The sequence below is a fragment of the Thermothelomyces thermophilus genome, chromosome 5, assembly GCF_000226095.1.
Source record: "Thermothelomyces thermophilus ATCC 42464 chromosome 5, complete sequence".
Classification (NCBI taxonomy): domain Eukaryota; kingdom Fungi; phylum Ascomycota; class Sordariomycetes; order Sordariales; family Chaetomiaceae; genus Thermothelomyces; species Thermothelomyces thermophilus.
The window spans coordinates 3,503,510-3,526,805 of record NC_016476.1 but is presented as its reverse complement, the minus strand read 5'-3'; the positions used below and the strand labels follow the sequence as shown (position 1 = coordinate 3,526,805).

Below are 23,296 nucleotides of genomic sequence, written 5' to 3'. Positions count from 1 at the left end.
TCCACTCTGGACGAAGCGGATGTGGGTTATCTTGGCAAAGCAAAGCACGGCACGGCACGGCACAGCACAGCACAGCGTGTGGTTCCATTTCTGCAGCATAGCGTTTCTTTGTTTGCATTCGTTACATGGATCTTTTAATCTCGATGAAGGGCGGTAATGGGAACTGTGTTGGATATTCCGTGGTGCTGAGGTTATCGGGTCATGTTGCCGCTGACTTGTACGGTAACGTGAGGGTTTGTGATTGAAGAGAAAAAGAAAGGGTGGATGTTGGGGGTAAAAGAGAGAGCTGGGCAGGCTCTGCGAATTAATGGGTGCGTTCGAAAGAGCAAACATTGACAGTGTTTATCCCCTGATCCGTTGGATTGCCCTCCTCGTTCCCTCCGGTTCACACTAGCTTTCAAGCTTACCTTCTTCTTCCATTCTTTGAATCACATGTCATTCAACAACTTAATTACATATTCAGCTTTCCTCCCATCCAGAACCCGGCTCCAACACCGCTGCCACCAGCACCATGGCCGCTCCCTTCCACAAACTCGGCCCAGAGCTCCTTCACCTTCCGCGCCCACCACACCCCGAGCTCGCCGAACTCCCGCCCCCAGCTGGCGACCCGCGCCTGGTGCAGCACCTCCGGGTCGGTCCGGTACGCGCCAGCCAAGTAGCCCGTGTGCGTGGGCCCGTCGTACCGGACGTCGGGCGGGAGCGGCGGGGGGCAACGGGAGTAGTAGCTGTCTTGGCGCCAGAGGTCGACGGAATGCTCTTCTAGGAGCCAGGTGAGGGAGCTGAAGTGGTCATGGGGAATCCGGCGACCATGTTCTGGTTCGGGGTCAAGCTGGGGCAATAGTCGGAGGGCCTGCATGGGTGAGGAACCCCTTGTGGTAGGTGGATGGGCCTCGGTTTCGGCTTGTTTTGCTTGTCCTGCTTCTCGTGTCTCTGGTTCTTGGGCTAGGGTGACTGGGGATAGGGGAAGACTGGAATGCGGGTCGCAAGATAATAAGCGTTGCAAGTTGTGGAGCTTGCGCCAAGCATCGCTGAGCTCCTCGTGTGTGGCGCCGCGAAAGGTGTTGAAGTATGTACGGTAGAGCTCTGCTGCCTGGAGATTCGTGTCTCTTATTCCTTGGACAGAAGGCTCGGGATCCCGTGGAGACTTCCGGTCTCCTTTATGCGCGCGTTGCTGGCAAGCGTAAGCCCTCATGTCCCCGGGAGGAAGCTTATACGGGCCTATCTCTCTGTGCTGAGTTATCAGCTCCCTGGATAGCATCAGCAGCGCCCTGCTCTCCTTGGACTTTGGCGGGAGAACTCTTCGCTTACGAGGCAGTGGAAGTATGAGCCTGTCGTCCTCTTCTCCAGCGCGTGCACGCTTTCTGGCTCCCCGCTGCTTCTGGCTCAACCTGCTTTCTTTCTGAAACTTTTGGAGCTGGCTCATATTGTGATTCAATCGCGCGGCGCTGACGGGATTCCATCTGGGATCCGACAATCGCCTCCTCCACGCACGGAGTTCGTCTGGGGATAGAAAGATACGCGACTCCATCAGGTGGCGGTAACAGGGGAACGGCAGCACGCTCGGGTCGGGGCGAGTCGGCGGGTTGGGGTTGTGTCGGAATCCGGCATTGTGGTGTACCAACCGTTCTATGAACGGCTTGTACCAAAAGGCGCATCCATGGCGACTGGGTATGTGTTTGAGACGCCCTCCTGCCGTGGCTACGTAGCGATCGGGACATCCGCAGAGGTAGTACTGGTAGTAATAGTGACAGTCGCACACCGGCCGGGCCCATAGAAACGGGGCGTTTGGAGGCGGAGGAAAAGGATGTGCTGATCTGCTCATTGTGATGGGGCAACTCGTTCGCCGCTTCCTTGTTCTATCGGCTGCAATATCGGTAGCTGCTGGTGTGCATAGAATACCTATCAGATGATCGTTCCTACCTTTGTGCTCTCAACTTTAAATATATACGGTAGTTGAAACCAATACTGCTTGAGGTGTTGCAGATGGGAAGGAAGCACGCTTGAAGGTCATGGCCCTCAGCGCAGATTTTAAGAAATCGCGTCATCCTCCCTTGACGTACTGGCCTTGATCTGCCATTGACGGCTACAAGGAGCAACAAGATGTTCAGTTGGACAACAATCGGATTGTCATGCTCTGAGCGCCTTCTCATGACAATAAAAGCACAATCGTACTTGGCTTTGTGCTGAACAACTGGGCTTGGCCCAGTGGATGGACCAGGACAAAGAAAAGAAGAGCACGCTAATTACAGCTAATTTTTGTTTTTCTAGCGAGTTCCCTTGTTCCCATGCCCTTAGGCACATGCGAAAAATTGGTCAAGCAGCCAAAGGTCTGGAGCCTGTTTAGCTCGCCTATCCCTCTAGAATCGTGTGGTAGCCTAAAAGGCATCTTACATCTTCGGATAGATGCAGCCAATATGGCGTGAGCTGTGTATTAGTTGATCGAGACCTGAACAGTAGTACTATCAGGCATTAAGTACGTTTTGTTAATAATCCATTCACGAGTTCGTTGAAAGGCTTTAAGCTGCTGCTTGACAGTGGTTGAAACCGCTAATATATCGATACTTCACTATATATACCAATGTTGGTCATCAATACTATTCTTACGATCGAGCTGCTCCTTCTCTGTTAATCTTGACTTTGTTCCGCTATATCTCTCTCTGTCTTGTTTTCTTCTTCTCTTCCTCTCTTCTGTCTGAATACGATAAACGGGTAAGCAGACAAGGCTCTAATAAGATCACTGAAGGTGCGTGAGAGGCGAACGGCAGCGAAGGATCAGTAAGAAGTCGTTGGGTCTAGATAGAGCGTCCCAAATTTTTAAAATAATGAGCGTACTTCTGTACTTGGATCGAGGCCATTGTTCATGGCACCGCTGGAGCTTGACAGAGTGATATGTTCTGGAATCAGAACCAAAACTTACCATCGCCGCCAGCCAAAAGGCTCAGTTGTAAAGTCGCGAGTTCACAGCCGAAACGCGAGCAACGAAGGTCAAGATCGTATAGGTAAGTAGGTATAGATGAGAAGACATGATGCTCGGTACTTATATTACTCTTATATTTCTACCTATTTATACAGCATCCTGGATTACGGCCATCCTCTCCGAGATGTGGTCCGGTAACTAATTACCTTAGACTGAGAACACAGATTAAATGCTGCTCAACAGACCAACGCGCAACGCGGCCTGGATCTAGAGCTTTACCCAGGCCACCTCCATCAATCATCATTGCCAACTCAAAAAGAAAAAAAAAAAAAAAAGAAACGAAGAAAAAAAACCCTACAAAGCGGGCGGTGAGTGATTATGATGTAAATATATAACAATATTCTCTGCTCGGTCGTATCAACCAGACAGAGTGATCCCAAGCCAAGAACACAACAGACAGGACCAGCCCTGGCTCTTGAGACCTCAGGGCACCGGTGCGCTAAGTTTCTTTTTCTTGCTGGTCCTTGTTGATATTGACTAACAAGTAGCTACAAGCTGACCAAGATCCATCTCAAAGAAAGATTCAAGATCCGACCCGGAACGCGACGGAGTTAACGTCACACCTGAGCAAGCGTCCCGAAAGCCACCCGCCACCAGCCCCGAGCCTGCCGCAAGACTGGGGCGCAATTCGGAAGAGAACCCAAGTACTGGTCCGGTTACATGACGACCTGTTTGTTTAGGCCATTTCGTTAGTACCGGCCACCGCACACAACCAACTAAAAGGAAGAAAAGAAAACAAAGAAAGAACAATGAGAAAGTTTGAGAAACTTACGCAATCGCCCTCGCTCTTCCCCTGCGGGATTCCCATCTCCTCAAAGGTAGCAGGGCCATGACCCATAGTCTTCCCATCAGGATGGACGAGGTTGGTTGAGCTCGCCGCGCCCGGCCTCCCGCCAGGAGGCGGCCGTTGCTGTCCCGCAGCCGCCGGAGCGGGGCTCGACGCGGTGCTTCCCGGACCCGGACCGGGCCTGCCATTAGGTCCGGCAGGCGGAGCGCTCGCGCGACCCCCGGAGCCGGGGTCGATGTGCGAAACGGGTCGGCCGCCGGGGCCGGCGTGGGCCGGATGGAGGCCGGGGCTGCCTGGTCCCGCGACGGGCACGCGGCCGGGTGAAGGGGGGGGAACGGAGCCATAGCGATCGTAGCCGCCCGCGGCACCGTAGTTGTCGCTGACCGGGCGGTTGTTGGGGCCTGGCCGGCCGTAGTCCCGTCCCGGTTGCCCCCCGCCCATCGGGTACTGGCCCGCGGGGGGGCCTCCCTGAGTGGTCGGCTGGAGGTTGGGGTTGGGCTTCTGAAGTCGTGCATGGCCGGGGTCGCCGTAGCGCGGGTCATGTTGCGGCGGGGGCGGTTGCTGCCATTGGCCGCCCGGGCCGGGGCTCGGTTTTCTGTAACCGGCGGCCGCCTGAGGATCCCGGCCTCCCATAACCGGCTGGCTCGACACCGGACGACCACGGCCGGCAGAGCCAGGCCGGAGGCCGCCGCTGTTGGGTGACAGGGGTCGGATACCGAAGGCACTCCCCTCGCGGTCCGCATGAGGTCCAGGACCGACAGGGAGATGAGCGTTGGGGTTGACATGCGGACCACGCACGTCGTCATCGGGGTACGGTGCGGTCGACCTCGGCCTGACGTTGGGCGGCATCGGCTGGTCTTCGGTGGGGTACGGTGCGACGGAGGACTTGGGCCGCGCCGCAGGGCTGTTACCATCGAGGTTCACGGTGAAAGCCGGCGGTCTTGGAGACGGGTCCGGGAACTGGACCCCAGCTGCGATACTGTCAGCTTGTGATAGCCTTCGGACGCGACATAGAATGGGTGGTCATTTTGTTCCGGACGTACCATTCTGATCACTCTCGGTTACGGTGGGCAGCACATCCTTCGGCTTTGTAAACCGATCCGGGCGCTTTCCGCGCTGCGATCCGTGCTGCGACTTGATGCGGGTGAGGGTCGTCGTCTCGTGATCCGCCTTGGTCAGTGTCTTAGACTGGTTGAGCGACTCGAGTCTGTCCTTCGCGTCCTTGTTCCCGTGGTCCGCGGCCATCTCGTACCACCTCCGCGCCTCCCGGATGTCCTTGGGAACATGAATGCCGATCTCGTGGTAGTATCCCATGGCGAACTCGCCCGTGGCCAGCCCCCCGAGGGCCGCGTCCAAGGCGTACTTGTAAGCCAGCTGCTCGTTCTTGGGGAAAATGCCCTCGTAGCCAAAGAGGAACCACCGGCTCACGCCCAGCGAGGCCTCGGGTTGGTTTTGGCGAGCGGCGAGGCCGTAGTAGTGGAGGGAATATGCCGGGTTGAAGTCGCAGCCGAGCTGGCTCAGCTCGTACGCCTGGCCCATCTTCAACTGTGCCTTGGCGAAGCTGAGATAGGCCGCCTTCTCGATGTACTGCCGGGCAACCGCGAGGTCGCAGGGGAGGACATGGTCGGGCACGGCGATGTCGGGCAGCTCTCGGGCGATGAGCATGCCGTACACGTAGGCGCCCTGGGGGGCGTCCTCGTCCGCGGTGTCTGCTGCCTGCTGGATCATCTGGAGCCCTTGCAAGAAATCCTGCTGGTATCCGTGCTGTCCCATGAGGTGCATCATGCCGAGCCGGTAGTTGGACGCGGAATCGCCCAGGTTGACGCCCAGGGTGTAGTGCTTGATGGCGTTGGGGATGTCGTTGGAGTTCTCGTAGAGCATGCCCATCCGGTACTCGGCCCGACCGTACCCATTCTCGGCCGCCTTCTTGTAGAGCGTGTATGCCTCGCGCTTGTTCTCGCGGAAGCCAAACTTGCCGAACTCGAGCCATTTCCCTTTCATAAAGGTCGCCTCGGGGTGCTCCTGCTGGGCGAGGTACTCGATGATGTTGATGGCGTCGACTCGCAGCTCGTGCTCGGTCTTGGGCGTCGCCGGTCGCTCCTTGCCCTTACCCTCCCGCTTCCATTCCCGGGCGGCCGCGTCCTGGGCGATCTCGACCCAGATGAGCACGTCGCGGGCCCACGTCACCTGCATCGACACATTGTTGGAGTGGAGCACATGGTTGCGCGCCTGCCACAAGATGGTCTCCTTCTCTTCGTCGCTGGGCGGGATGTTTTCGCCGTGCACCTTGGGGAATGGGGAGAACGAGGGGGCGTCCATGGCTGCGGGGTCGGCGGCGCTGGTCTGGAAGGGTTTGAAGCTGTCGAAAGAATGGCAGTCAGCCAAACATGATCCACCTGCCCGGAGAACGGGGGCCCAATCACGTCGTTTGGGGGCCGGGAGACCCTCTTCGCAGCGACAGCACTTACGACTCGGCTTCTTCGGTCTGGTCGGTCGCCTTGTCGTCTCGGTTCGGCTCAGTTTCGCGGGCTTCGAGTTCCAAGCGCTGGATGCCGTCCTGCACGTTCTGGGGTATCTCGGGCATTACCCTGAAAGCGAGCCCGACCCAACGTCAGCCTCTAGCCCTCCCGCGTGCAGCAAGCAGCCTTGCCTCGTGCGGGCCGAGCCTCATCCGATGGCCCCGCGCCGAATGAGATAGGCGCGCTGACGGATCGGCAGAGCGGCTCGCCATTCGCATCGAGGCGCGCGGGCAAGTAAGTCATGTTGGGGTGCTTTTTTTCCCTCTTTTCCTGTCGTGGACTCACCTCTGAGGGGCAGGGGCGACAACCTCGGGCATGTAATAATCATCCTGACCCCCCGGAATGAAAGTTGCGCCAAACTGCGCCATGTCGATTGAAATGTCGCTCGGCGGACCCAGGCTTGCATAAAATTAGCGGGCTTGATCAGTCAGCGGAAGGCAATGCCCAATGCGGCCAAAAACCCGCGAACAAACAAAAAGAACTAGGCGGCTGTCCTCGCACTCTCCCCCGCTTCAACCAGTCAACAGTAGCTGCCAGGATGCAGCGATGGCGGGGACGGGGCAGCCAGAGCAGGGCCTGAAATGCAAAGGAGGGGCGCCAAGCACAGCAGATATCCGCTCCGTCATCCAACGACGCTTTCGCTTCGGAGCGGCAACTGCTGTCGCTCTCGAGTGTCTGAGAAAACCGGGTGTTGATTGAGCTAATGAGAGAAAAGTGTTCGCACCGGGTTAGGGGAGCGAGTTGAATGCGAGGCACATGCCTGCCCACTTTGGAGAGCTGCCCGCACCGCTGTGGCTCTGTTACCGGGTCGGAGGGGTGCCCGGCCCAAGGATATATATGAAAGGGGGGGGTTGATGACCACGCGCAAAGCGAACCGATGGCGAGTAAGCAGTTGCACCGCCTGGATGGTCGTGCAGAGGAAGAAAACAATGACCTATCCGGTTTTCTTGTTTCTATTTCAATGATGCGTGTCTTTCTGAATAGTTCGGCTCAGAGAGGACGCTATCGACTGTTAGGCCACGGTTGTGAAGCGCATGGCTCAGGAGACTCGGGAGCTGATTTCTTGCTGCGATCTGCAACAGGCCCCGGTGGCTAACCACGGACTATTTTTCGATAGAACGTGCACCGCCCGGCACACCCCTTGGCACTCTACCCTGCTGCTGGTATCCCCTGCTGTTTCTTCGTGGCTTCTGTGGAGGCATGGATTCCAGAAATAGAAGATAGCCCCCCACCAAGGTGCTTGTCAAATGCCGAGAACTCGCATATCACAGTCCTTCTTTACCTACCTGAGTGCTTGGATTTTTCTCGGCTTCGCCAGGAATTCCAGACGATGGGGCGCACCTCAGTTGATATGACCCGATCTGGTGCAGAAGGGTCCTTCTGTTACGCGAGTTGTTTCCGTATGCCGTGGCATGTTAACGGTTTTGGTGGGGCAGACATCTGCCTGCAACGATGGTGGGGTGGAGCAGCCGGGCTTGCAAGTACTGTAATCCGTACACTACAGACCCCTCTCGAGGGGTTTTCGAAAGCCTTCTTTGGAGCGTACCGCGTATGACCGCGTATGACCGCCGCGTATGACTAGGAATGCCAATGGGCTAGCGAGAAAACTCACCGATGACAACAATTCTGACTCCAGTGTGCAAATACATACATACAGCACTTGTACGGAAGCCTAACGGCAGCACCAACCGACTTGTATGGGTGCCTATGTAGTGTACATACGTACGGGCAGTACGGCATTACAAGTTGGTAAAGGAGATGGCGACCAATCCCATTTGGAAGCAGGGCTTCGAAAATGAACGCACTGCCATAGTGCGAAATTTCCGAGTCCGCGTCCAAATGTTATTGTAGCCGCTTAGGGTACGGATATTACCGAATGAATCTCGGTCGTCCCACTCTCTGCTCTGGGCCTGTTGGGAAGCCATACGCGGAGTACAGCCAGACGTTTCGTACACTAGTGTACTGTACAAATGCTCGCTTTCCGCCCAAGCCTCACGGCGGAATTGATACTACCCTTCGATGCTGTCGCATTCCATGGTCACAGGCAATTAGGGAGTCACATTAGCGATGGCCGATACTTTCGAAGTCCGATTTCGATCTTCGGTCACCTGCCCGCTCAGGGGAGCAGCCCTTCCTGTAAGATCAACTCCATATGCCTTCAAGCACACTAGCATATGTATGTACAGTACAATGTCGTCCGAAAGACATTTCGTGATATTCCTCCGCAGCTGAAGCCGATGCGGCTGTGGTTCTTGTTGACGACAAGACTCGCGAGACTAGTGGGCGGGCGCAGCCCGCTCGCGACAACCAGATTTGAGCCCAACACACCTGGGTCTCCCAGAAGAGGTAAAAACAACCCGTGGCCATGTACACGCACTCCAAGCGATCGGAAAGGTTTCGTTTTGCCAACCTTGCCTAGCTCTGCGCAATATTTCTCCAATACATTGCATAAAAGAACTGAAGAACTAGACAGGAAAAGGGACATAAAGAGTGGGAGAGAGCAGACGTGTCAAGTGTTCGCCAGCTGGCGACCTCGAAGCTTGGTCATTGAGCGCCAAGGCCAACAGCACGTCAGCCTTTCAGCCTGTCGGCCTCACCTGTACGGTAATATACCACTATACCATTATCACCTTCCATCATCCATCGACTGCGCCGACTCGAAAAACCCCCAGTCAACAGAATTGCAAGGAGATCCGTTAATTTGGAATACTAGGCTTGACACCAAGAATTGCACACACAAACCCACATCCCACCACGCGCCCATCCGCCGCGCAGCCACAAACGGAGCTGTTTTGACAGCTCTCGAATCCAGGCGGACCCGGGCCCTCCTCCAACAGGTCGCCACGACAATCCCACACCACCTATTCACAGAAAAAAGACCAAGAGTGACAGAGAGAGGAAGTGATACGAGAAGATGGCCGACCGCGAACTAGCCCAGCTCGTCAGCCACCTCAAGACCAAACCTCCGGCCTCGTACCCGGAAACCGCCGCCCTCCTGTCGCGCGCCAAGCTGCTCCTCCTCAAGCTCAACGCCCTGACCCCGTCCCCGACCACCCCCCGCCCGCTGCTGGCCCTCGCCCGGGACACGTACGAGCAGGGCGCGCTGGCGTCGATCCGCGCCCGCGACCCGGCCGCCTTCACCCGCTACGTCTCGCAGCTGCGGCCCTTCTACGAGCTCCTCCAGGCCGACGGCGAGACCAAGGACGAGCGCAACAAGATCATGGGTCTGTACCTGCTCCTGCTGCTGACGCAGGGTCTGTACGGCGAGTTCCACTCGGAGCTGGAGGCGCTGTCGATGACGACCGCCGCGGCGGGGGGCGCCGAGGTCGAGAATGACCGATACCTGGGGTACCCGATCCGGCTGGAGCGGTGGCTGATGGAGGGGAGCTACGACCGCGTGTGGAAGGCAATGAAGAAGGGCGAAGTGCCGTGCGAGGAGTTTGGGGTGTTTTCTGAGGTAGGTTGCGGTTCTGCCTCGTCAACCCCCCCGCCCCTTCTTCCCCCCGCCCGAAAAAAAAACCACAAACGGCTGTTAAGAGTGATGTGTTGTGGCCAATGCTAACGATGACTACTGAAACTAGATCCTGACCTCGCAAATCCGGTCCGAGATCGCCTCGTCCAGCGAGCGCGCCTACCCCTCCCTTCCCCTCTCGTCCACAAAGTCGCTGTTGTTCCTCGACTCCGAGGGCGCCGTCGTCGAGTTTGCGCGTAGCCGCGGCTGGATAGTCAAGGACGGCCAGATCTTCTTCCCTTCCGCACAAGAGACAGGCGAGGAGGAGCAGGAAAAGGAGATGAGCCAGATGGTGATCGAGAATACCCTGGGCTATGCCCGGCAATTGGAGACCATTGTCTAGGCGCATATCAACCCGGAGGGTAGATTGGCGGCGGGCTTAACATACTGGTTCTGTATGAAGAATATAGGCCGATGGTCGGTCATGGACCAGGAAAAGGCTCCGCACTCAATAATAACCTGGTTGCTCAGTCCAGAAGCAACAGGGTTCATAATCAAACGGTTCTGCTCTGCTACCACTACAGTTCGTGTTCAACGTCCCAAACATGCCCCGCCGCGCCGTAAGCGGCGACTGTAAAAACCCCGGACTTTTCCGCTCCGTGAAGCCCCGCATGATATGTCGGCCAATTTCATGAGGCGCCGCTCTCTAGACGATTAAGACCCCACTCCCCGGTCCTTTGAAGATATCAAGCGAACAGCTTGAGGCCGCTTCCGTGCTTGCCAACCTCGCAGACCTCGCACACGACGCAAACTGTGCCCTTGTACTTGGTGTGGTACTTGGACCCGTCAAACGCGCACTCCTCATACGCGGTGCCGCTGTAAATTGGTGTGTGGCTGGCTGCACAGATGTCGAACTCGGCAAACTGATCGAACTCAATCTCGACCGCGTCATTCGGGTTGCGCTCACATTGAGCCTTGGTCCGACGGGCCTGCGATATACTGTCAGCTACATCACAAGGTCACAGTGGGATGGCCAAAGAAATGGACTCACACTCTCCAGGATCCTGGTCGCCCCCCCGTTAGCCAATATCCTGTTGGCAAAACTCAACGCCGAGTTGTAGTTCTTGCTGCGCATCGCCAAATTCATGGCATTGAGCAGGGCTAGCTGGCGATGTGGCACCTCGATTTTGGGAATCGTAAAGTAGGCCGACAGCTCCAGGCTCCGCTTCAGCAGTTGAGGATCCTGGTTGACCGTGTCAGGAGAGCCGAGCGCTCTCCGCCCGAGCTCAATCGACATGGCAACGGCATACTCGCTGGCCGAGGCAATCAACTTCTTGGCCTCGGCCACCTCGCTGTCACTGCCTACGGCGTTGATCAGCACCGCGTGAAGGATGCCCTTGAAGATTCTCAGACCGTCCTCCAGCCTGTTAGCCTTCATCGCGTCGTAACCCCGCTGCAGGTCGTTGGACGCCAAATATTCCAAGTCTCTTGGAATAATTGGGAGAACCTTCCTCGGATCAGTCTCCTCGACTGTGCGGCGGACATAGTTGACGAGCGGCGGTAGACCAGCCGACGCGGGTAGGTAGGTCTTCGAGGCTTGGTAAACCTCCAAGAACCGGGGCTTGAGCGGCGCAAAGTTGACGGCACCGACTTGGCGGTTAAGCAGTTGCATGGCCGTCTCGAAAGACCCGCCAGCGACATGGTCGACAGCCAACGGGGAATTGCGGGCCCACAGGTCTGCCTCACTGCTGCCCGCACCGCCCGCGTCGGCGCTCTCCACGTTGACAAAGCCCTCCTCAACCTCGGCGACGATGTCCTCGCCCATGTCCCAGCCAGCGGCATCCTCATCCTCATCGGCTTCACCGAGCGTATCCCGCTTCGCAGTGCCTTCTTCCTCTGCCTCGCCAAGACCGTTGGCCGCGGCCGGTTCGTCTTCGAGCGAAAGGCCCTCAACCTGGCCGAGGAGCGCTTTCTCAAAGAACGACTGAGAGGTCGCCTTAGTCGGCCAATTGGCCTGGTACGTCGGTACGACGGGACTGGGGGGGGTGAGCGGCTTGCCGAAGGTAGGAAGATTGAGCTGGTCTTCTGTGAGGCCAGTAGCCTCGAGGATGGACTGAACCTCTTCCTCCAGGCCGTGGGCTTTGGCCGTCATGTATGCAAGAGGGTCTGGAGAAAGTCAGCGTAGCTCGAAACGCGAGGGAGAAGAACACGCACATAAATCGATTTCCTTGAACATTTGAATCCTATCCTCAACCTCTCCCAGGTAGAGCGCGTTCTGGAATCTCGAAGTGAAGTCTCCCCGATGTTCGGCGATCTTGGCCATCCTTGACAGCTTAGTATTGTCGCCTGTCGTCAGGTAAAGGAACGAGAGCTTGTCAAAGTGCTTGAGTTTCTGGTAGCACATCTCGACCACGGAGTGGTTGCCATGAGCGAGCGCCTCGGTGCTCAACCTCGTCCAAAGCTTGGGGCGGTCCAGTTGCTTGGCGACCTCGACTGCCACCTCCAGATTCCCGCACTCGATTGCCAGCTCAAAGCGCGTAGCAGGGTCCTGCACGAACTGGAGAGCGATCTCGGGGTAACCCTTTTTCTGCAGGTATGAGATGATCGACTGGCCGACCAAGCTGGAGTTTTGAATGATATGGAGCATTTCCTCGTAGTTCCTCTTCACGAGCGCGAGCTTGAACCGGTACTCAGTAGGGTCGATCTGAAGGATCCTCGGCTTCGCGGCGCGGTCAAGGCAATACACATTGCGGCCCTTGACGCGAACGAGGTACACGGTTTGGTCCAGGGTCCGAACGATACCATTGTCGCCATTGAGCAAGGTGTACTTGACGTGGTTCAAAGTCGAATACAGGAGCACTCCCGCATCATCCCACGTGGCGCTCTTAATCCGAATAGTCTCGTGAAGGGTGCTGACCTGCTCCAGAGTCTTCGTCACAATGGTGACATTGTGCTTGCTGAGCAGCGCAGCATAGAGGCCATCATTGGACCACACCACGTACTTCACGCCATTGACAGCAAGCTCTGCGGCCGTTTTCTTCTGTTGGATATCGTAAAGGTGGACGGCGGTAGGTGTGATAATGAGGAGATTGCCGGTTCCTCCAAAGTAAATGTCGCTGGTCCCAACAGGAGGCTTGAAAGACCTCGTGGTGTTGTTGGTTAGGTCCTTGATATCCACCGTCTGGGTGGACGTGTTCAGGACCGCAAACCGGTTGCGAGCAACGAAGATGGCAGAGTTGCCCTGGCCGCGTTTCGACTCTGCCGGCTCGATCGCTCCAGAGCCGTCCCGAGGAAGACTAACTAGCTCGTAGGTGCCGCCGTCTGCCGATGACGTGACCAAGATTGAGCGCTCGGCCGGGTTGTAAGAGAGGGTGCGGGGTGGTACCCAGGGGCTGCCCAGCTTCTTGAGGGATAGAAGTGTGGGCGATTCAATGTTCTTCTGGAAGTCGTAAGACTTGACACACTTGTCTTTTGTGATGTAAAACAAGTTGTTCTGGTACACGGCTGAAGCCGGTCTCTCGCGCTCAAGCTTGAACACCATCACACCACTGCATCAGGTCAGCGCATGACTCATGGCGAGAAGGTACGCCAACATACTTATCGTGGCCGGCAGCGAAGAGGTTAATTTCCGGATGGGCTGCGATGACCCAAAAGCGGTCGTTCTCGCGTTTGAAAGTGTGAACAGCGGTGCGCTTGTTCAGGTCCCAGACCCTGATGGTTTTGTCTTCTCCTGCGGACAGGATGAGATCCTGGTGTGGGTGAAACAGACAGCCGCTAGCGTTCTGGAAGTGACCTCTGCAAGTATCGACCTCCCACTGTGCCACGTCAGTACAAGCCGAGAGCCAACCCACGGGTATTGTCTTCCAACAACGTACAGCCTTGGTCTCGCTCATGCGCCACAGCTTGATCAGACGGTCATCTCCAGCGGAGACGATCAAGGGCATCGTGGGATGGAAAGCAACCCAGTTCACGCCCCTGTCGTGGCCCTCGAGAACGAATTTGACGACGGCATCCGTGTTACCGAACATGTCGGTCTGGTTTGCATTGGCGCGGGAGACTTGGTCCTCGAACGACATGGAGGTCGGAGCGGAGTGCTTCTTGCGAAGGCCAGAGACTGTCGAGGTCAGTTAGGAGTCATGCCGAGGAATGTGAAAGGCAACCACGTACTATCCCAAACCCGGACTGACTGGTCAAGCGAGGCCGAGACGACAAGATCCTCCTTGGGGTGGAATTGAGCGCACATTGCGTAATGGTTGTGGCCTGTCATGGTGCAAAGCAGGGAGCGGTTTTGCCAGTTCCATATCCGAATGGTCTGATCGTCACTGGCGCTGACGATCCAAGGAAGCTCGTGGTGAAAGAAGACAGTGCGGACATAGTCGAGATGCCCATTTAGCGTGAACAGGCAGCGGCGTGTCTGGTACGACCAGACCTTGATCTTGTAGTCATCGCCTCCCGAAACGAAAAGGGGCTGCCACCGCGTCAGTCAACCTGCTTGTTTTTGTCTCCACCCCTGTCCGTCCTCACCTGCGTCTTGTGAAAATCGACGCCGCGGACGGGGCCATCGTGCTCTTCGAATCGGTCAATCAAGGTGCCCATTCGATAATCCCACAGCTGAATGGTGGACGAGTGAAGGGAGACGAGAATCCATGGTCTGGGGTAACAAAGAGCATTAGTCTCGAGGCGCAACTGGCGGGGAAGCTCGAGGAGCTGCTGCGGACCGTTTAGGGTGGAATGCGATGCCCTTTGCGCGCGACGACTTGGACTCAAACTGTAATACTTGTCAGAGGTGACTCCTGCGCATTGCGCAAACCGTATGGACCGCCAGGAGCACACACCTTTGTGAGCATTCCCGAGGAGGACTGCATCTTGGCTTAGGGGGGAACCCGAGGCCTAAGCGGCTCCCGGCATCAACTTGAAATACGGGCAGGCAAGTGCTGCAGAAATGGTGGGCAGTAGCGAACAGTGGAACGCGTGTCGCGAGGTGTGCCTGCACGTTGAGCAGCAGCCGGGTCTGTAGGGACGTGGATGGTGGTTCGAGGAGTCGGGGCCGGCTGCTGGTTGTCAAGCGTATCCGCCGTCAATCAATTCATTGGGAACCGTGGCATCTCACTGCGAGATGTGGGTTCCAGAGCCTGCGACCGAACCTCAGACCCAAAACGCACATTCAATTTTCCGGGCCCACTCCAGCTCCCCCGGTCAGGGACCGGGCAGCACGGGCCTCTGACGTGCGTTCAGGCTTGGAGAAGCAGTGGAGCGCTTCCAAACCATTGGCTGCGCAGCTTGTTCCCTGCGATCTGTCCAGAAGCTCGACAACCCACTGCAGTTGACGCCCGCGTGCGAATGCCGTGTCTCGAGAACCACCATACAACTTGCCAACTCGCGTCAACACAATGTGTACATGAAAGGGCGGAAGAGAAACTCGGAAAAGATATCAAAGCGCTTTGTGTTAATCCAGCGTCTACAATCTCGGTAACCCTTCATTTTCGAGTTCCCGATGGTGTAAGCAGCACATTTGCAGGACGTTGAAGGCAACTGCCAACGTGGCAATAACCTGCAGCGGGCCCATTCGTTGCGAGAAAAAGAGACTAGGGTCGTACTCCTTGATCAATTGCCTTCCGTTACTCCCCTGAACGTCGACGACATCCGATACAGCAGACAAACACTCTGTAACAGCGCCTTCGGGCAGCTGTAGGCGCCATGCTCCCACTCTCACAGCTTCCTTGGGGCATCACTGCCCTCCTAGTTGCCCCATGGCTCCCTTCATCACTGGTTGCCGCCTCGCCATCAGTCAATGTTGCGCTTAAGGCAGCATTCCCGTCCCCCCCTTATTTGGTGGAGTTGCTGTAGGTCCATCTTGCCCTCGAACGCGGACCATAGCTCACGGACTTTCAGAGAAACAGCAGCTTCCGAGAATGCGACGGCCTATTTTCCTCTCCTCAACCGGATTGCACAGGGGCACTTCCTTGAAGCCACGACCGACAAGGCATTATATGAGAAGTTTATCGAAGTTCTGCGCAGGGATGGGCATATGGACGGGGAGGCCTTGTCGACCTTCAGGTTAGGCCTTTCCATGCGGACGGCAGCACCCCGTGTGGAAGCACACTATCAGTACTACACCACTGCGGTGGAACCCTCGCTCCCGGATGACCAGGACAAGTGTGGGCAATGGTTCTTGGTTGGTGGTAAACAATATTGCACTCCCGCCCTGGACGTTGCGCACGGGGATGTCAGGGGAGACGCCCAGGAACGTGTACTGCCGTTTGATCGCAAGATCGGGACAGGACCCCGTGAAATCATTCTCTACGCTGATATTACGTCGCCTGACTTTGGCAACTTCCATCAAGCCGCCCTGAAATTGGCCCAGAACGGAGAGGGCACGTACCGGGTTAGATACAAAAGAAACCCTGCACAACGCAGAGAAGCCCTCTCCGTCAATGGCTACGGAGTGGAGCTCGCGCTCAAACGGACAGACTACATTGTTATTGATGACCGGGACACCGGCTCCGGCGAGGCACCCCCTGATCAAACCCCAAACCCCATTGGGTCCTCGCAGGTGGTCCTCAACGAGGAGGAAGAGATCACAGACATCAAGCCACTGGAAAAGTCCGAGCTTGCGCCACTGGGCATGAAGGCGGCGTCTTTCATTATGCAGAGTGATGCGCCGTTTGAGACTCTGCTAAAGCTCACACAGGACTTCCCCAAGTACTCAACATTCCTTGCGGCCCACAACGTGTCCGCCGACTTCAAGGCCGAGCATGCGGGTAACCGGAGGGTGCTGCTTCCTGAGGGGGTGAACATATTGTGGATGAATGGCCTTCAGCTGATTGAACGCCAAATCCAACCGTTCGGACTGGTGGAATTACTTCAGCGCGAGCGCAAGCTGATCAATGGTGTTCTCGACCTCGGTCTTAGCGGGCAACAGGCCATCTCCCTGCTGGGCCACCCAGAAATTGCTCAGGCAAGGTCGGGTGACGAAGAACCGCGCCGGTTCGACTGGCGTGATGAGATTGAAGACGGTCGGGTCATCATTTGGCTCAACAACCTTGAAAAGGATAAGCGGTACCGCGAATTCTCGCCGAGCATCTATGCCGTGATTCAACCCATGGGCCATGGTCTGCCCCAAATCCGGAAGGATATCTTCAATCTGGTCGTCCCTGTGGACTTCACGAAGCCTGAGGACGTCGAAATGGTGACAACACAGCTCTTAGGCTTCGTGAGGCGGCTTATCCCGATTCGATTCGGGCTGGTTCCGCTCACACCAACTGGAGAAGCCATTGAACAGGCCAAGGTCGTCTACTATCTTTTGGAGAACCACGGCCTCTCAGCGGTGGTGTCCTATCTGGAGAAGTCGCTTGAGCAGAGGAAGACGGCCAGGCCCGACCAGAACATCCTGCTTGAGGCCATCAAGGACCGACCTCTGCGGCCAGAGGCGAGCCCGCTGCCGTTCAACGACATTTTCACCTCGGAGACACACGAGAAACAAATTCACCTCGCTAAGCACTGGGTTGAGCGCCTACGCGCCGGTGGCGAGATTCCCTCCGTCTTCCTGAATGGCTTTGCAATCCCTCGGGACGAACATTGGGTCAAGGTCATGAATCAGAAATTGATGGTCGATCTGCAAGCTCTTCAGCACGCAGCCTATTTTGGACAGATAAACGACAACGTTTGGGTTCCTGGCATGTTCCTGGAGAACGCCGTCGCAAGGCGTAATTCGTTGATATTCCCCGAGGATGCGACAGATCTAAAGGTGCTCAATGTAAAGAAGATTTACACCGAGCACCACGATGTCCTCAGCAAGGTGCCAATTATTGAGGCTGACGATCAGTCTATCAAGGCAGACTGGGCTGCTCTAACGGTTATCACGGATCTGGACAGTCTTGACGGCCAGAAACTTCTTTACTTCGCCCTCCAGTTTCGCAGAGATCAGCCGGGCGTCCGCGTGGATATTGTGCATAACCCAAAAGACGTCACCCGCTCCGCCTCGCAGCTCAATCAACGCATTAAGGCTCGTGAAAGCGAACTGTCCGCAGTCAGCCGGCTCCTTGACCTGGAGACCATTCTCCAGAGCGGTGAGGCACAGGCTGATCCAGGTTACGACGCTGCCCTCGCAGCCTTCCTTGCAACTGCCAAGCTTCAGGCGGGCGACAACGCGTTGATCCTCAACGGCCGTGTCGTCGGTCCCATTCAGTCAGCCGAAGATTTCTCGAAGGAGGACTTTGATCAGCTTCTCAGCGCCGAGCGCGCAAGCCGGATCTTGCCCGTTCACAAGGCGGTTGAGGACCTGGGGCTGGACGACAAGATCTCGGGCCCCTTGGATGCTGCCAAGGTAACCTCGGTCACCGCTCTTTCTGGTATCTCGGATCTCCCACAAGGCATCTTTGGCTCAGCACCATCTCTGAGGACAACTGCTTTCAATAAGCTAAACTCGACGCACACATCGTTCGAAGTCGGCGATCCCTCGAGGGCAACCATATTCTTGGTTGCCATCATCAACCCCGCGAGCGAGGTCGGTCAAAAGTGGGCTCCCGTACTCAAAGTGCTTTCCGAGCTTGAAGGCGTCCATCTCAAGATCTTCCTCAATCCTATAGAAGAGCTAGGGGAACTTCCCGTCAAGAGATTCTACCGCTACGTTCTTGAGTCGGCGCCTAGCTTTGACGAGCATGGCAAGGTTAAGGCGCTCTCGGCAAACTTTGCTGGCGTTCCGCTAGACACGCTGCTCGTCGCCGGCATGGATGTGCCGCCAGCATGGCTAGTGGCACCCAAGGTCTCCGTTGACGACCTAGACAATCTGCGCATCAAGGACATCAAGACCAGAAGAGGCACCGAACATATCGAGGCAGTTTATGAGCTCGAGAGTATCTTGATCGAAGGCCACTCCCGCGAAATGCCGGCAGGCCGGCCTCCTAGGGGTGTGCAGCTCGTGCTGGGAACTGAGCGAGACCCGCACTTCGCGGACACTATTATCATGGCCAACCTGGGTTACTTCCAGTTCAAGGCTAGCCCAGGCGTCTACAACCTCCGTCTGAAGGAAGGCCGGAGCTCAGACATCTTTTCCATGGAGAGTGCCGGCGCCCAAGGCTGGACGCCCGTTCCTGGCGACAACACCACCGAAATTGTGCTCATGGACTTCCAAGGTACCACGCTGTACCCACGCCTGAAGCGTAAACCTGGAATGGAGGCAGAGGACGTTCTCGAGGAATCCAGCGCCAACGCCGGCACCGGTAGCGCAATGGAATATGTTTCAAAGGGCCTCAAGTTCGCCGAAGGCCTCTTCGGCCGCGCCAAGTCCACTCCCGAGACCAAGTCCCTTTCCGCCACGCAGCATGCCGACATCAATATCTTCTCCGTCGCCAGCGGTCACCTCTACGAGCGCATGCTCAACATTATGATGGTCTCGGTCATGCGGCACACTAACCACACCGTCAAATTCTGGTTCATCGAGCAATTCCTGTCCCCATCCTTCAAGAACTCTATCCCGCACCTCGCGGCCCACTACAACTTCACCTACGAGATGGTCACGTACAAATGGCCACACTGGCTGCGCCAGCAAAAAGAAAAACAACGCGAGATCTGGGGTTACAAGATCCTCTTCCTCGACGTGCTCTTCCCCCTGTCCCTCGACAAGGTAATTTTCGTCGACGCCGACCAGATTGTGCGCACCGACATGTACGACCTCGTCACCCACGACCTGCACGGGGCACCCTACGGATTCACGCCCATGTGCGACTCGCGCACCGAGATGGAGGGTTTCCGGTTCTGGAAGACGGGCTACTGGGCGAACTACCTCAGGGGCCTGCCATACCACATCAGCGCGCTGTACGTGGTTGACCTGCGACGGTTCCGCGAGCTGGCCGCGGGCGACCGGCTTCGACAGCAGTATCACACCCTCTCGGCGGACCCGCACTCGCTCGCCAATCTGGACCAGGACCTGCCGAACCACATGCAGTTTCAGATCCCAATCCACTCGCTGCCGCAAGAGTGGCTGTGGTGCGAGACGTGGTGTAGCGACGAGACGCTCGAGGAAGCAAGGACGATTGATTTGTGTAACAATCCCCAGACCAAGGAACCCAAGCTGGACCGGGCGCGTAGACAAGTGCCGGAGTGGACTGAGTATGATGAGGAGATTGCTGCGCTGCTGAAGCGGCGGAGGGAGGAGCAGCAGGAGCAGCAAGCCGGGGAAGTGGAGAAGAATACGAAGAGCAGGAAGTTTGAAGAAGACCGGGCGACCGAAACGACGAGTGTCAAGGACGAATTGTAAAGCAGAGCAGGATCTTGCTTTGAGAGGGTCACCTTGAGAGCATTGCGCGAGTTCCGTTCTGAGTGCTCATGCTGTATTTTGTTGTCTCATCATCTCGGCGTCTCTCATTCGAAGCGGCATTGCAAAATACATTCTTCTTCTTGGGCAACAATTCAGATCAAGACAAGGACCGCAGCAACGGATTCAACTTCCGCAACATAAGCAAACCGACATCAACGCGCTTGCAACATCGCTTGCTCCTCATCAATGAGAAATGTACTGGAACACAGCACTGACCTCGTCCCCACCACACTCCTGCTTCAGCAAATGATCCTCAATGCCCTTCAGACCCTCATTGACAAAGTGATTCCACGTGCTCGTGTCGCCATACAGCATCGCCTGCGCCTTGATATGCTGTTTCCCGTCCGGCCGGCAGCGCTTACACTTGAACGTGTCGTGCGTGTCGCTCCTCGTATCTCCCCTGAACTGGAACAATTCCCGCAGGGAATCCAAACTGAAATGCCGTTCCACGTCCTCGGCCGAGTCAACGACGCACGAGCTCAGACTCTGCTTGTGGCTCTGCCGTTGGAAGATCTTTTCCTCGATCGTGCCTGTGGCGATGAAGCGGTAGACGAAACAATCCTTTTTCTGCCCGTCACGCCAGACACGGGCCAGAGCTTGCTGGTCGGCCGCCGGGTTCCAGTCCGGATCGAAGAGGACGAGACGGTTGGCGCCAATCAGGTTAAGGCCGCACCCGCCTGCCTTGGATGAGAGTAGGAAGACAAACTCGTCACCGTTGGGGTCGTTGAACTTGTCGACGAGCTTCTGGCGCTTGTTTACGTTCATGGCGCCGTCAAGACGCAAGCAACCATAGCCGCGGGAGCGGCAGAGGCGCTCGAAAAGATCGAGGGTCTGGGTATAGTTGCTAATGAGCACAATCTTGTCGTTGGTGTCGGCACGGATGCGGGCGAGCATACGGTCAAGCACCTGCATTTTGCCCGAGTACCACGGCCTGATGTCGCGATCGCGACCGCGAGCTTCCTTTGGGACGTAGTCCTCCGGCCAGAATTGCTCGCAACCTGGAAGGTCGGCAGCGAGGTCCAACAGATCGGGATGGTTGCAAAGCTTCTTCAAAATGCCGATGGCCTTGAGCGGCTGAGAGCCTTTGCCTCTAAGCAAAGCCTGAATGCCGGGGGAGGTGATAAAGTAGTTGTAGAGAGCCAGCTGGAAGGGGGCTAATTTGCAGAACACGACATGCTCGTACTTGACCGGGAGGTACTTGGACAGGATGTCGTTTGTGCGACGGATGATGAACTTGTTGACGATGCCGAGCAGCTCAGCAAGGCACTCATCACCGCGTTGCCGCTCGGCCTCAGAGGCATCAGCATCGCGCCCACGGAGAATGGGAAGCTCAAAGCGCTTGCGGAACTCCAAGCGGGTCCCCAGAAGGTCAGGGTTCGCAAAGTTGATGAGGGCGAAGTACTCTGACAGGTCGTTTTGTATCGGGGTACCAGACAGGATGACGCGACGAGAAACGTTCAGGCTGTTCAACGCATTGAACGTTTGGCTGTCTCCGTTTTTGAGACGATGCCCCTCGTCGCAAAGCATCAAGCCGATTGGAGTATTCCTGAGCTCCTCGACATTGAGGCGGAGGGTCTCGTAGGAGACAATGATGACCGGGCGGGTGATTGAACGACCAGTGGAGATTGCCCATTGGCGGAGCTGCCGAGTCAACTCTTCCTTGGATGCCTTGCCGTCAATAGCGAAAGGGTTAATAGCATCAGCGCCCAGCCACTTTGTCAGTTCGTTTGCCCAGTTCCGCACTAAACTCGAGGGGCATGCCACGATAGCCTTCTGGATTGTGGGCTTCCCGGCTTCGGGTGATTGTTTCAACAGGGTCCAAAGCAGAGTGATGCACTGCAGGGTCTTACCAAGACCCATCTCGTCGGCCATAATGCATCCATGCGCCTTTTCGTCGATCATGCCCGTCACACATCTGTACATGAATTTGACGCCGTCAATCTGGTGTGGGCGGAGCACCTTAGCCAGCCTGGGGTCGATGACAACCGGGACCCGTGGATGCTCGCCCTGAACTCTTTTTTTTATTCCCAGGATCTCGGCAAGGCTCTTGTGCATCAGCGGAGCGTCTAATTTCGATGGCGGTTCTGCATCCTTTCGTTCCTCCCCGGCTTCGGGCGCCTTCTTGGGCTTGTCGTCAATCGTTGGGTCATATAGCACAATAGCAAACTCGCCACACGGGTCGTGCAACGGCTTCGCAATGAAGGCTGCGCCCTGTCTCAGTCCTAGGGTTGGTGGCGGCCGGTTCGGATTGTATCCAGCAGCCTCCTTGTTGACGAACGGAACGGAAAAGGCCTTGCGAAACACCAGCTCCTTGTCTTTTGGTTGAAATACGGGAAACCTATTCACGTCTCGACTTGCCAGGGCGAGTCGGTCGGCATTGGTGTATGGCCTGTCAGCGTCTTCCTCTCCGTCGGCGCCTCTGTAATCAACCTTTCTCCGTTTTCGAGCCGGACGGTCTGTTGCAACGGTGCGAGTAGCGTGAGCGGGGCACTTAAACGGTTTGTGTAGGCGGTCTAGAGATTGCGGAGTTGGAAAGCGGCTACGGGGTACGAGGTTCTCCTTATTCGCAGCGGGCGTGGCTGTTGTTGAGACCGTCCTAGACATCGTCAGCCAAACGTATTAATTGTCGGACATCAAAAGCATACATGGTGAGGCGCAAGTGTCGACCCGCTGCTCAGTTCTTGATAATCACCTCCCACAATGACACGAAGTCTGAGAATTGGAGGCAAAGTTGTGGCAGACACTTCTGATAACGAGGCAACGGGAAGGAGCGGGCTGTGTTGATTTGACGACGCGTCGGGCCAGGCAGGAAACGCGCTGTTTCCACGCTGTCAGATGACCGCTGATGCCAAGACCGCTGCTGCGAGTCGGACCAGAGACCCGCTTTCCACATGTGGTTGAATTGCCGGATTGGGTCGTCAACATCATTGAACTTGACGGTGTGCTCACAACTTGCTAGCTGCTCAAGCAAGGAAGGTGTGATCTTCAAAACCAGGAACAAAAGTTTGCGAAGTTCTCCCTCTACTATTGTAGACAGCGTGGAATGTTTCGTTTGAGGAACTCTAGCAACTTCAGGACGCTGATCCGTGACAATGAGAGAAACCATTGAATGGTGGAATTTGACCGCCGCTTTAAGCCTGGAATTAGTCGACTGCCTTTTCCGGACGTTTCTCAGCAAGAGGAAGCATGGCCGCAAATCAGAACTCCACTATCGTGAACCTGGTTCTTATTTCAGGGTATTGAG

General features: G+C 56.4%; 5 protein-coding genes across 5 annotated transcripts; 1 reads left to right on the top strand and 4 right to left on the bottom strand.

Moving 5' to 3' along the window:
- Positions 1–451: 451 nt before the first annotated feature.
- On the bottom strand, positions 452–2,855 carry MYCTH_2112358 (uncharacterized protein; the record flags this gene model as incomplete). Its single annotated transcript, XM_003665460.1, has 5 exons — positions 452–1,878; positions 2,061–2,083; positions 2,392–2,446; positions 2,605–2,630; positions 2,833–2,855. The coding sequence occupies 5 exons, from the start codon at positions 2,853–2,855 to the stop codon at positions 452–454; spliced, it is 1,554 nt and encodes a 517-aa protein (XP_003665508.1).
- Positions 2,856–3,472: 617 nt separating this feature from the next.
- On the bottom strand, positions 3,473–7,068 carry MYCTH_2309360 (uncharacterized protein). The gene is made up of 6 exons (XM_003665459.1): positions 7,008–7,068; positions 6,569–6,682; positions 6,233–6,352; positions 4,808–6,123; positions 3,750–4,735; positions 3,473–3,645 (listed from the first exon to the last, which is right to left on the bottom strand). Exons 2-6 carry the CDS (start codon positions 6,649–6,651, stop codon positions 3,634–3,636), a joined length of 2,517 nt encoding a protein of 838 aa, XP_003665507.1. The 5' UTR covers positions 6,652–6,682; positions 7,008–7,068; the 3' UTR covers positions 3,473–3,633.
- Positions 7,069–8,920: 1,852 nt separating this feature from the next.
- MYCTH_108501 (uncharacterized protein) lies at positions 8,921–14,599 on the bottom strand (the record flags this gene model as incomplete). The annotated part of the gene is made up of 10 exons (XM_003665458.1): positions 8,921–9,740; positions 9,865–10,723; positions 10,786–11,900; positions 11,949–13,282; positions 13,332–13,549; positions 13,610–13,848; positions 13,902–14,202; positions 14,259–14,385; positions 14,453–14,502; positions 14,570–14,599. 9 exons carry the CDS (start codon positions 14,597–14,599, stop codon positions 10,481–10,483), a joined length of 3,657 nt encoding a protein of 1,218 aa, XP_003665506.1. The 3' UTR covers positions 8,921–9,740; positions 9,865–10,480.
- Positions 14,600–15,311: 712 nt separating this feature from the next.
- MYCTH_2309354 (glycosyltransferase family 24 protein) lies at positions 15,312–20,115 on the top strand. The gene has a single exon (XM_003665457.1). It carries the CDS (start codon positions 15,526–15,528, stop codon positions 19,990–19,992), a length of 4,467 nt encoding a protein of 1,488 aa, XP_003665505.1. The 5' UTR covers positions 15,312–15,525; the 3' UTR covers positions 19,993–20,115.
- Positions 20,114–22,858, bottom strand: MYCTH_2309353 (uncharacterized protein). Its single transcript, XM_003665456.1, has 2 exons — positions 22,698–22,858; positions 20,114–22,648 (listed from the first exon to the last, which is right to left on the bottom strand). Coding segments are annotated over exons 1-2 (2,415 nt in total). The 5' UTR covers positions 22,700–22,858; the 3' UTR covers positions 20,114–20,235.
- Between the last annotated feature and the right edge of the window lie 438 nt (positions 22,859–23,296).